This window comes from Cariama cristata, unplaced genomic scaffold, assembly GCF_000690535.1.
Source record: "Cariama cristata isolate BGI_N322 unplaced genomic scaffold, ASM69053v1 scaffold6188, whole genome shotgun sequence".
Classification (NCBI taxonomy): Eukaryota; Metazoa; Chordata; class Aves; order Cariamiformes; family Cariamidae; genus Cariama; species Cariama cristata.
The window spans coordinates 20,454-31,457 of record NW_009631596.1 but is presented as its reverse complement, the minus strand read 5'-3'; the positions used below and the strand labels follow the sequence as shown (position 1 = coordinate 31,457).

Below are 11,004 nucleotides of genomic sequence, written 5' to 3'. Positions count from 1 at the left end.
TCCGAGCCATGAGCAACCAGTTTCTCGAGGAGAATGCTGTGGGAAATGGTGTCAAACAGTTCTTTTGTTCGTCAAGTCAGGGTTGAAGGCGGAGTATAGCGCTCTTTTGTACTAGCTTGTTAAGGTTATTTAATTGATTGATAAAATTTATTAGTTGATTAATAATTCCATTCATTAGTTTTGTAGGCAAAGTGTTAGAATCAGAAGATTCTAATTTTCAAACCTATTAAGAATGTAAAAATAGTAAAAAAGTGAAATTATATGATATCTGACATAGGTCAGTGTAGATAAACTTTATCTTGAGTTAGTAGAAAGTAATGTTTTAATTGAATCTGTTTTATTTCCTAGTTATCTTTTCAAAACTTAACTGATTCTTAATACAGAAACTCAGATTAATCTTTTACTGGTATATCAGAAAAACTAATGTGTATGATTTTCTCACTGCAGGAGGGAGTGGGCAAATTACATGATAAAAGATAATGATGGAGGGAAAGGTCAAGAGGCAGTTAAAGTGATAGTGGGCACAATGGAGTTAATAGGATGAGCATCAATGGAAAAATATTAGTTGGCTTCCTTCTACACTTGCACTTATGCTGTTGTTACCCATGCAGAGAAAATATACTGGATGCAATCTGAACTGTCATGTTTAAAAAATGGTGTCTGAGTTTTTATTATAACTGTCAAACTATTATATTCTGTATGAAATGTGAGAGATTAACGTGAGAAGGCAGTCACTTAATGAGACCATGTTTTTAGGCCATTAAAAGGTATGGTATAAAACATATATATGTCTTTGAAGACAAGCACTGCTGGTTTGTGGGTTTGTTTTTTTTTTTTTTGACATTATGATGGACATCCACAATGGCAATTTCTCAAAATAGTACAAGAATCTATTGTTAAGCTTAGCGTAGTCTTTATGCCATTTTCTGGCACTTTTCTGGAGCCCAGTTGTGACTTGTGAAGAAAAAGTGTTATTGGTAGAAAGTATTTGCAGTTCCCATAACCCTCCTGGAAAATGTGGGTTATAGTCCTGGCAAAAATCTAGAAGACTTTTCCAAACTTACTTTATTTTTTAAAAGGTGAGAACTTGTTATATGAAAAGTACTAGTCTTGTTGCTTATATATTTTATTTGACCTCTGTTGAAACACTTCTTTTTTTTTTGTGAAAAATGCTGGTATACTCATTTGAAGGACCAGCATGATATATCACTCTTTCTGACTACTGGCTATGCTGCACACCTGTTACTTAGTTTATTCTGTACAGTTTTTTTGAATGAAATGTGTGCTAGTAAGCACTTAGTGTAGCAATAACAATGATACAGTGCCCACTAAGATTTGGATTGAGAACAGACACTTCTTTAAAAATATTTAATCAGCAGTTCTGCTTTTGCTGAGTCCTAAATGTTGTTTTTCTTCTATATTTATTGAGCTCTTGTCCTTTATAGAAGGTCACAACCTTTCCAGGGAGGCCAACTTCATCATTCCAGAAACAATACCTTGTAAAGAGGCAGGAAAAGTGCCCCTCTCCCTCCCAAACTGATTATAATAAATAGGTCATTTGGTCACTTGATACTACTAGTTTTCTACTGGTAACATATTTAATTCAGTAACGTCAGTGAAATGTAAAGGTATAGGTTGCATGCAGTTGCAATAAGCTGCTCCTGTGCTTTAGCTTGTTTTCTGTTGGAGGCAAGTAGAAATGAATGAGAAAACTTTGTATGGGATCCATGTTGCATTCAGTCTTCCAGAGCTCCTGCATGTGACAAATACCATTTAAAAACTGTTTGCTTGAAAACAGAATGAACTCTGGATAGCCTTTACCCAAAGTGATTCTCTTCCAAGTCGTTAAGTCATACTACAGCAGTACAGCAACATGTGTGTTTGCAATAATAAAACCACCATAAAATTTGTTTCTCTATTTCACATCAGATTGCAGTTACGGAAGGTTAGGGTTTTGTCTCTATCATGACAGTAAATAAAATAAGACACCCCTTTGTATTCTTACTAAGAGAAGAAAGGAACAGTATGGAATTTTTTGCATGTCACTTAAAAGAATAGCACTCCAATGAATATGTGTCCTATTTCCAAGTTTTCTGATTTCAATGGCTTTAGACTGAGGTCAGCCTTTGTTTCATACTGGCATTGCTTGTCTACACTCTTCTTATAAGACAGTTGGTCAAGCTGCTTAATTTTTGTGCTTTCCTACATCTTGCCAATAAAACGGAAAAGTAATACTTCTGTGTTTCACATGGGTCTCATGAAGACAAAATAGTTAAATGCTTTTGTGGGCTGCTATTCTGAAAGATGCTGTTATAGCAGGCAAGTAAAAAAAATAAAATTAGAAACAGATCTGTACTCCTCTATAGTAGGAGTGTAAATAAAATGAAACAAAGTTGAATGAGCACTTTAAAGCACCAGGTTCTTAAAAAGAGAAAGAAAGAAAGAAATCTTGCTTGCATTAGGCATGGTTAGTTCTTTCCTTCACGGATCTGCACCCACAGATTCCCTTCCTGGCCTTGACGTACCAGGTGATAAAGGCTTAAAAATTATTGGAAGTTGTTGGCCTTGGGTTTGATTGGCTGGAAAATCCAGACTTATTAAATGACTCAATTTTGTTAGAGCAGTCCACTGAGCTTGCTTTAAATTAGTGTTAGAATAAGGATGTTTATTTAAGACTGAAATGGCCATCTGGAGAGTCTCTTTTCAGTCATTTTATAACTCTCAACCATTTTCTTTGCAAATAAACTGTAGTGACTAATGCTTGGTTTCTTATGGGAAGTTAGGAAAAAGATCCAACTAACACTTTTATGAGTAAGAGCATTTCTAAAAAAAGTTGGAGTTGTTTTCTTGCATAATTTGAACTGATAATATATGGAAAACACTAGTTTTTTAAAGCTAAGTTTAATTAAATGTCTAGTTTCTGCCCAGTGCAAATAAACTTTTCAGGGGGAAATGAAAAGTTGAAAGCAATTAAAATGAGGTGCTGTGTGTATACAGTACTTAATCATTCTTACTGTGAGAACTTTGCTTTTACAAGTTGGCAGTATTACAGATATGTTGCCAATTTCTGCTTTTACTCAAAAGTTCAAGGCCAGGGGGGACTGTTAGATCGTGTAGTATGACCTCTTCTAAATCACAAGCCACTGAACTGTGTCTATTTACGTTACTGAGTCCAGTAATTTGTCTTTGACTAAAGAACGATTTTTCTGGCTAACCTATGCTTTGCAGAAAGGCGCATGCTCATCATTTAAAGACATAAGAAATTCTGCCCTTAATTACTTCTTCCCATGGCTAGATACCTTATGATTCAAAAGTGAATGAGACACTTCAAATTTAGTATCTGATTTGTAGTGGGTTTTCGGCTTTGGTTTACAACTACTTCAGTTTCCAGGTGATTTTCTTTAAAAAAATGAAAAAGGCTGCTTAATGTCTAATCTATTTTAATATTTACAGAGATACAGAATTAGTACTGCATGCAGTATTATCATATATGGAAGCCTTCTCCTGCTCTACCTCACTGACATCCTCTTGCGACATCTGAGGATTACATTTGTCCTGTTGACCACAGCATTGTATTGTCATTGCATTGCTTATCCAACATGACCTTAAAACCTTTTTCAGAGACACTTCTTTCTGACTTGTATTTTCTCATTGAAGAGTTACAGCTTGCCATTCTTGTTTCTAGGCTTATAACCCATGATTTGTTCGTACAAAAATACCGCTTCTTGAGTGAATTGCCTTACTTGCTTGTCTGCATTTGTTAAAAGTCCCATTATCAGTCTTTATTATCCCTAAATTTTATCATAATTGACATTTATTCTTCAATTAATTAGGAAGCTATTAAATGTGAACAGAGCTAAAAAGTGCTTGTTGCCATCTGTTAGCTGGCCATTAATACAGGAAGGGTGATGATTAGAAACAACGGAGGAGTAAGATGACATTTTTTGGCTGTAGTGAAGATGCGGAGTTGGTTACCAGTGTGATTCTTTCCAGGTTCATTTTCCTAACACCTAGAAAATAGCAGTAGGAGCACTTCTGTTTGATTCACGATTGTTGATTCCTTTTTTGGGTATGTTTCAGGCAGTTTTTATCCATTTAGATGAAAGTTAATAATTCCCTTAATAATATCGATTGTTTGCAAGGAATATAGATTGAATAAGACCTTGCATGACTGTATAGCGAGAAATGCAACATTGCAATAAACATTCTCCTCTGCGATATACTTAGGAATTGTTATATACAAATTACTTCTACGTGGCTATTTAAGAGTACATTTTCAAAATTTCAAAAAAAATCAGTGCTTCTTTGATGTTGCCAGTCAAGGCTTACGGCTATTAGTTATGGCTTTATTTTCCAGTAGCAGTGAGTGGCTGGAGACAAACTGCATGTTTATAAAATTGAGGCAGTTAATCAGATGAACAACAGATGAAAGTTTGTCTATATTCTGTATTCTGTCTATTTTTTATGCTAAGCTTGCGTACTCTTCTAAAATTTATAATTGTTTCAATAGAAGGTCTTAAATTAGTAGAGTGTGTTGCATTACTGGGTTTGTTTATGTGTTGGTGACACACAGTTTATCTGCTCTTGTTTCAGGTACAAAGGTAAAATCAGCAAGAACACAGACTTGTTCTCAGACACAGAAGGTGGTAACCAGCCCTAAGAAACAGCATCCTTTATATATGCTTTCCCAAGAAAATCAGTATCTTTTTAGTCCAAGTCGAGATGTGCCTGCTGTCTATGGTCCACTTGAAGGTCACCTAATTCCTATGGCTATTCCACTAGGTAGGGCAAATAACTTGTAGAAGGATATGTCAAGGTTAATTACTGCTACTTCATGGAAATACAACTTGTATCTTCTTAAGTCAGTGATCTGCCCTAGCCCATGAGATTTGCAGCTGCCCTTCTTGTGGGAAATCTACATAGGGGAATGGTTTAAAATGTTCTGGTTCTCCTTGTGCTTCATGCTGGATGTCTGGCGACACCCTGACAGAGCAATTATTTGCTTAACTGTACATACCTTCTTTGGTACACTTTACATTTCTAGAGTTCTTGTTCTGGCTTTAAGTTTGGTATACACGTGAGCAGGAACTGAATCATTGACCCTTGTATTCAACATTTACGATGACTTCAGCCCAACAGTTTCAGTAGGATTGTGCCAAATGCACTAAATTAATCGTCACGACCTCTGTATTTTTGGACCTTCAATAGAACCTTTCTATAGGCCTTGTTTGGGAAGGGTTAGTATTATATTGGCATTTAAAGCAAGTAATTACTAGAGAAAAAAAGGGTGCCTCAAACAAAAATTTGTGGGATGCTATACTAAGTGTAATAGTATTTTGAGTATGATTAAGAAAATGTGAGGTGGGGGAAACATGGTATGTAATTTTTGAACAGCAAACACAATGTAGTTATTCTCGTTTTCAGCAGTAGGTGTCACCGTAGTCAAGAAAAGTGAATAATTTTAAAAAATTGCGGTGTTGAGTTTACAGTTTTTGCTGGGAAAGCCTTAAAATTGCCTGGTGAAGCACTATACTTTAGCTGGTGTTAATAGCAGAGTTTTTACTTGGTCTGTAATTGTGCATGAGATCTCAGTCTGTCTTATGTGAAACACAGACGCTCAGAATTAAATTGTAATTAATTTATTAATTTGATGACTTCGGAGATTTATATATATTTAACTATTTTTAAACTGTCCTTAGGTCAAACCCAAATTAGCGACATCTCACTGCAGCCTGCTGGAGTAGATATAGGTAAACCGCACCCTGTCACAGTTACAACCTCTCTTCCTCGAGTGCCACCAAAACCACCAGTTGAGATAAAAAACCCAAACATAGCTGTAATAGAGATGAAATCAGAGAAGAAGGACCCACCGCAACTGTCTGTGCAGGTATGTGTCAAGAGTGATGGTTATTTGTTTATTTTAATAAATGCTAACTAAAGGCAGTCTCATCCATCAGTGCAATCATAGAGTCATAGAATGGTTTGGGTTGGAAAGGACCTTCAAAGGTCACGTAGTCCAACCCTCCTGCAGTGAGCAGGGGTGCACAGATCAGGTTGCTCAGAGCCCTGTCCAGCCTGACCTTGAATGTTTCCGGGGATGGGGCACCTACCACCTCTATGGGCAACCTGTGACAGTGTTTCACCACCCTCACTGTAAGCAAATTTCTTTCTTATATCTAGTCTGAATCTAGCCTCCTTTAGTTTAAAACAATTACCCCTTGTCCTGTCACAACAGACCCTGCCAAAAAGTTTGTCCCCATCTTTCTTTTAGTCCCCCTTTAAGTAACTTACTTTGACATCAGTAGATGGTTTTCAGTAAGCATTAGAAACATATAGAATAGAGGGTCAAGATGTTGTCATGTTATGCTAATATTTTTTATTCATATTTTAATGATTATCCTTATTATTTGACCAAAATAGAAAACCATTTCTTCCCTAAGTCCACTAGACAGGCTGTTTATGAAATACTTCTATGTCAATTTTCTTTTTTTTCTTTTTTTTTTTCTTTAAATGAGATTTTTGAACCAGAAGAAACTTGGAATTAAAAAAAGTCTTAATAGAAATGTCAGTTTTCTTGGATGACTGCTTTGGCCTTTAAGATTTCTGTTTAAAGCATGATAGTCAACCCAAGGATTTCACTCCTGATTAATCAACCATTGCAGTCCTTACCTAGTGGGTTGGGTTGTGTTTGTGGGTTTTTAAAGTTTTTTTACATGAGTCTGTTGTCAAGGAAATTAATGTTTCTTACATGTTCATTTTGAACTGGAATTGTTGACAATATACACACTCCTACACACACCTTTCAGATACAAATGATTCATGGAACTCAAATACGTGTAGAGTAGTACGTGGTTTGTTCCCTTGCTGTATCATTGTATTTGACCCATGTGCATTTTGCTGTTATTTCACCCAGTTCTTAAATGTTTAAGGTGATTTTCCCCCTGAAAGAATTAAGCAAGCATTTAAATCTTTGTTCTTAAAAAAAACCACAACATGTTTTGATGCTGTAGTGGATATCCTTTTATTACAAACTATGTTGTAATACAATTGTCTCTTTATTTTACTATAGCAGCTGTATGACAATGTGAAGCCGATAACCAGCTTGTAGGCCAACATAGTGTAAACAAATTGCAAGTCAAACACACATCTGCTATATAAATAGTTACAGGTATACTCACCTTTTGTCACATGCAAGACAGAGTATCAGGGAATTAGAGAATAGGAGAAATCAGGTACTGCAAGAAGAGAGATTAATATTTGTGGGGTTAGTTTTTGTACATTACAGTATTTTGTTTTTCAGAACCAAGTTACTGTCAGATACAGGTATGAGAAAAGGAGGTACTGAAGCTTAGTGGCTCAGTAACCAGTGGAAGAGAGAATCTAAAAAGTTCAACGATAGTAGCCACGCTAATACATAGATTTTCTATGATGCTTTTTTCTGCCCTAGGTGTTACCAAATGTAGATATTGACAGTATTTCAAGTGACAGTGTGAGTGTAAACCACGTTCTTCCAGGCTCTGAACCTGCACTTCCTCCTGTCGAGGCTGTAATACAGGTATTGATTGGTCTAAACATCCGTGAATTCAAATTTGTTAAAAAAGAATGTATGTTAAATTACTACAAATTTATCTCATTATCTTGTTTTAGTTAGAGAAATTAGACAGTTCCAGGAAAAATGGAGCAATTATTCTGAAGAATTTATATGAGGTATTTGTTTATGGAAATAAAAAATTGCAGCAAGACACTGTTCTTAAAAGATTAAATAATCACTATTGCAAAACTCTTAAGAAAAACAGCATTTCTCTATCCTGTTAAGAGTTATTGGCCCATGTCTGTCTTATTTATACTGGCTTTAGTGTTCTGGCATGAAGACTGAGGATGTTCTTCATTCCTCTGTCTGCTGTACTTGAGTGGTTAGTGGCGTGTGTGCTTAGCCTGGTCACTGGTAACCTGTTGTGTGTGGAGCTGGCGAGTCTACTATATTCTCTTTCCATACAACTCTTCAGAAGTGTTTTTAATCTAATCTAAGCAGTAATGAAGGTTTTTCTGCAACTAAAAGGTTAGCTGCTGCATGCTGAATGATAAGGTTGTAAAGTAAGGCACATGTTTACAGGATGGCGTATTGTTTCTTCCAGTAGACTTCTGTCTTGTGCCTTGCACAGACTGGACAGTGTGATGGCATGGAGGTGCAGTGATTATTTTTGCGTAGTTATTGTACCTTCCATTTTCCCTGTGTGTTAGCTGCTATTCTGACTTAAGGAGTTAGGGCCTCCAGAGTCCTGTGATCAAGATACTCACTGAATAAGACAGAGACTGTAGACTAAAATAGTGATTATTATTTTAAAATGATATTATTAAATAACATCATAGAAATCGCACATAAGTAAATTGCTTGAGACACTTCTAGACTCTTGTGTGCTATGTTTTACCATATTTTGTCTTACTGTTTTTTTTTTTTAATAAGAGTTACAGGTATTTCCCTAGAACTTTTGATGTTGAGATATTCCATTAGATTTGGTAAGAACAGGTTTTAGTTGTCATCCTACAAGAAAAATTTCTGATAATCTTTATGCTATGCAAAGAAATTCCTCCTAACTTTTAAGGTGGTTAAAGCTTTTTTTCTGGATTCAGGCTGTTGACAGTGAATAGTGATTTAATTGCATTCTTGTCATGAAGTTTTTCTGCTAATGCATTTTTTCCCCCCAATATGAAATACCTAGCAATTTCAATTTGTCTTTATCAGACTCCAGAAGATATACATAGTGACGAGGAAGACACAAAGTTTCCGGGAACTAATTTCATTGATGTTACTGATGTCATGCAGGTAATTATATTGGAAAGGTGTCCTTTCCTTTTAAACGTTTTTATATTTGTTTTATATTATTCTGTCATAACTGAGAACACAATGTAGAAAATCAGTTTGCTTTACTAGCGACTTTAAAAATACACATTGGGAGCAATACTGAACTATTTATGGTGCTATAAACAATATTAGAAATTACTGTGTGTTGGTAAGTAAAAGACATTTGAAGAATTACAATAAAAAACTAAAATTAGCTTTTATTTGGAAGTATTAGAATCCCCTAGAAATAAAGTAGTCCTCTAAAATCAATGGTGATAATAGCACTTAGATTTCACAATTTTAAACTCTAAATGTAATGCAGTATATAAGATGCTCTTACAGAGGTTAAGTAAAGTGCCCTATGTTTTAAAATGTGAAAGTATTTTCTGAGGATTCCCTTTTAGAAAATGTCGGTATAGAGCAATTTGTATGTGCTTTTGAGGTCCTCAAATGCATTGCCATAATATCTCATTTCAGTGAAACATTATGTAACTTCAAAAAAAAGCGACAAGAAGTGTATGTGAGTATTTACTTCCAACAGGTACTACTCATCTCATGGATCCTATTAAGAGTTTACAAAACTTTTGTTTTGCTGGATGCCTTGTTAGTGTGTCTGTGCACATTTAACAACATGCTGGTTTCTGGATTATGGTAACAGGGGTTTATTTGAGATACACTTTTACAGTTGAATTTTTTTAGGTAGCAAGTCCTGTTGTGGAGTATCTTGCCTCTGTGGAATATGGCAGTGTCCACCTCCTGCTTTTAGGACTTAGTAAATACCAGGAGCTTGAAATTGCTGTTGCTGGCTAGTATTTCTCTTGAAGTGCTTTTTCTTCAAGTGTCTTTCCAATGAGCTAGACTTGCTGTATCCGTATCAAAATCTACCCAAAAATGTATTCTTTTTACGTGTTCTCTGGGCTCCTGATCCCAGGATTAGCACGTGCATCAATATTAACTCCATAGCCTATGGGTCAGTATGGTAGATTTGCTTTTACAATGAATTAATTATTTAACATTATCAGTTAGTTAAAACAGTCCTAAAGAGGTGGTTTTCCTATCAAAAGTGGGGGAATGCTTTCTTCATTTTTAGCTTCAAAATTATGTTGTTGGAGAGGAGGAGTTAAATCTGTTTGGACAACTTCCTTCTGTTTGCACAAAAAAAACTTTATAGAAATAAATGGGAAAGCTATTTAAGAAATCAGTTTATGAACTAACAAAAAAATGCTACAATGTTAAATTTTTATATGTGAATAATAGCTATTCATATTTTCTTTTTTCATTTTTCTCCTGGATTGCTTTTATCTTTTATTTTTGGCAATGGGATGTATTTTAACCACAATACCAAAAAATGTTCCAAGTGAAACATATACTTGGCCTATGACCACACAGACAATGTTCTTAAAAATGTGCAAGGCAAACACAATGTGGAAGCATAAAATCAACCTCTGGAGTGGCAGGGGTATTTAAGACATCGAAAGAAGGCAAAGTTACTGTTATAAAAGAGACTTCAGATTCATGAAAAAATGTCCATAAAATGCTATACAGGAAAATAGCTTATTGTTGTCTTCCCCCACACCCCTTTTATTATGAAAACTTAATTCTGTTAGAACTGAAGAGGATAAGTATTTGTGTGAAATAGCCTTTTTTTTTTGTTTTCTTTTTTTTCTGTTTTTTTTCTTCCCTGGTGGGTATTGCAAAAAGGCCTCAGGACCCTATCCCAGGCATTTCCTTTTCCTACCTTTTGTTTTACCTTTTCTACTAAAAGATACTTATTTAAGAGATACCTGGGAGTTGAAATGCTAGTTGTTAACATTGGTAGCCCAACAGAGGCAAGGCTGCTGCAGCTGGCTGCTCCCAGGTCCAGCCAGTAGTGAGGCTGAGCATGTATTGCCAATAGGCACACATACAAGCACACATATGCAGTACACATGTACATATGTGTACACGAGTGGCTGTACAGATCAGCGCTCAAACAGCACCAACGTGCTGAACCTGTTCCGCTCTCTGGCTGTTCAGGATGGAGGTCTGGGATATACGTGTGATTGTGTGTATGTACATATGTATATCATAGAATCATAGAATGGTTTGGTTGGAAGGGACCTTAAAGATCATCTCGTTCCAACCCCCCTGCCATGGGCAGGGACACCTTCCACCAGACCAGG

At 35.8% G+C, this 11,004-nt stretch overlaps 1 protein-coding gene across 1 annotated transcript in view; it reads left to right on the top strand.

Moving 5' to 3' along the window:
* KIAA0586 (KIAA0586 ortholog) overlaps window positions 1–11,004 on the top strand; it is a gene marked incomplete at its 3' end in the record, with an annotated part of 44,926 nt that overhangs the window by 15,839 nt on the left and 18,083 nt on the right. The window contains exons 15-18 of the mRNA XM_009706016.1: window positions 4,594–4,782; window positions 5,700–5,887; window positions 7,448–7,555; window positions 8,744–8,824. Coding sequence (XP_009704318.1) covers window positions 4,594–4,782; window positions 5,700–5,887; window positions 7,448–7,555; window positions 8,744–8,824 — 566 coding nt within the window. The remainder of the gene's footprint in view (window positions 1–4,593; window positions 4,783–5,699; window positions 5,888–7,447; window positions 7,556–8,743; window positions 8,825–11,004) is intronic.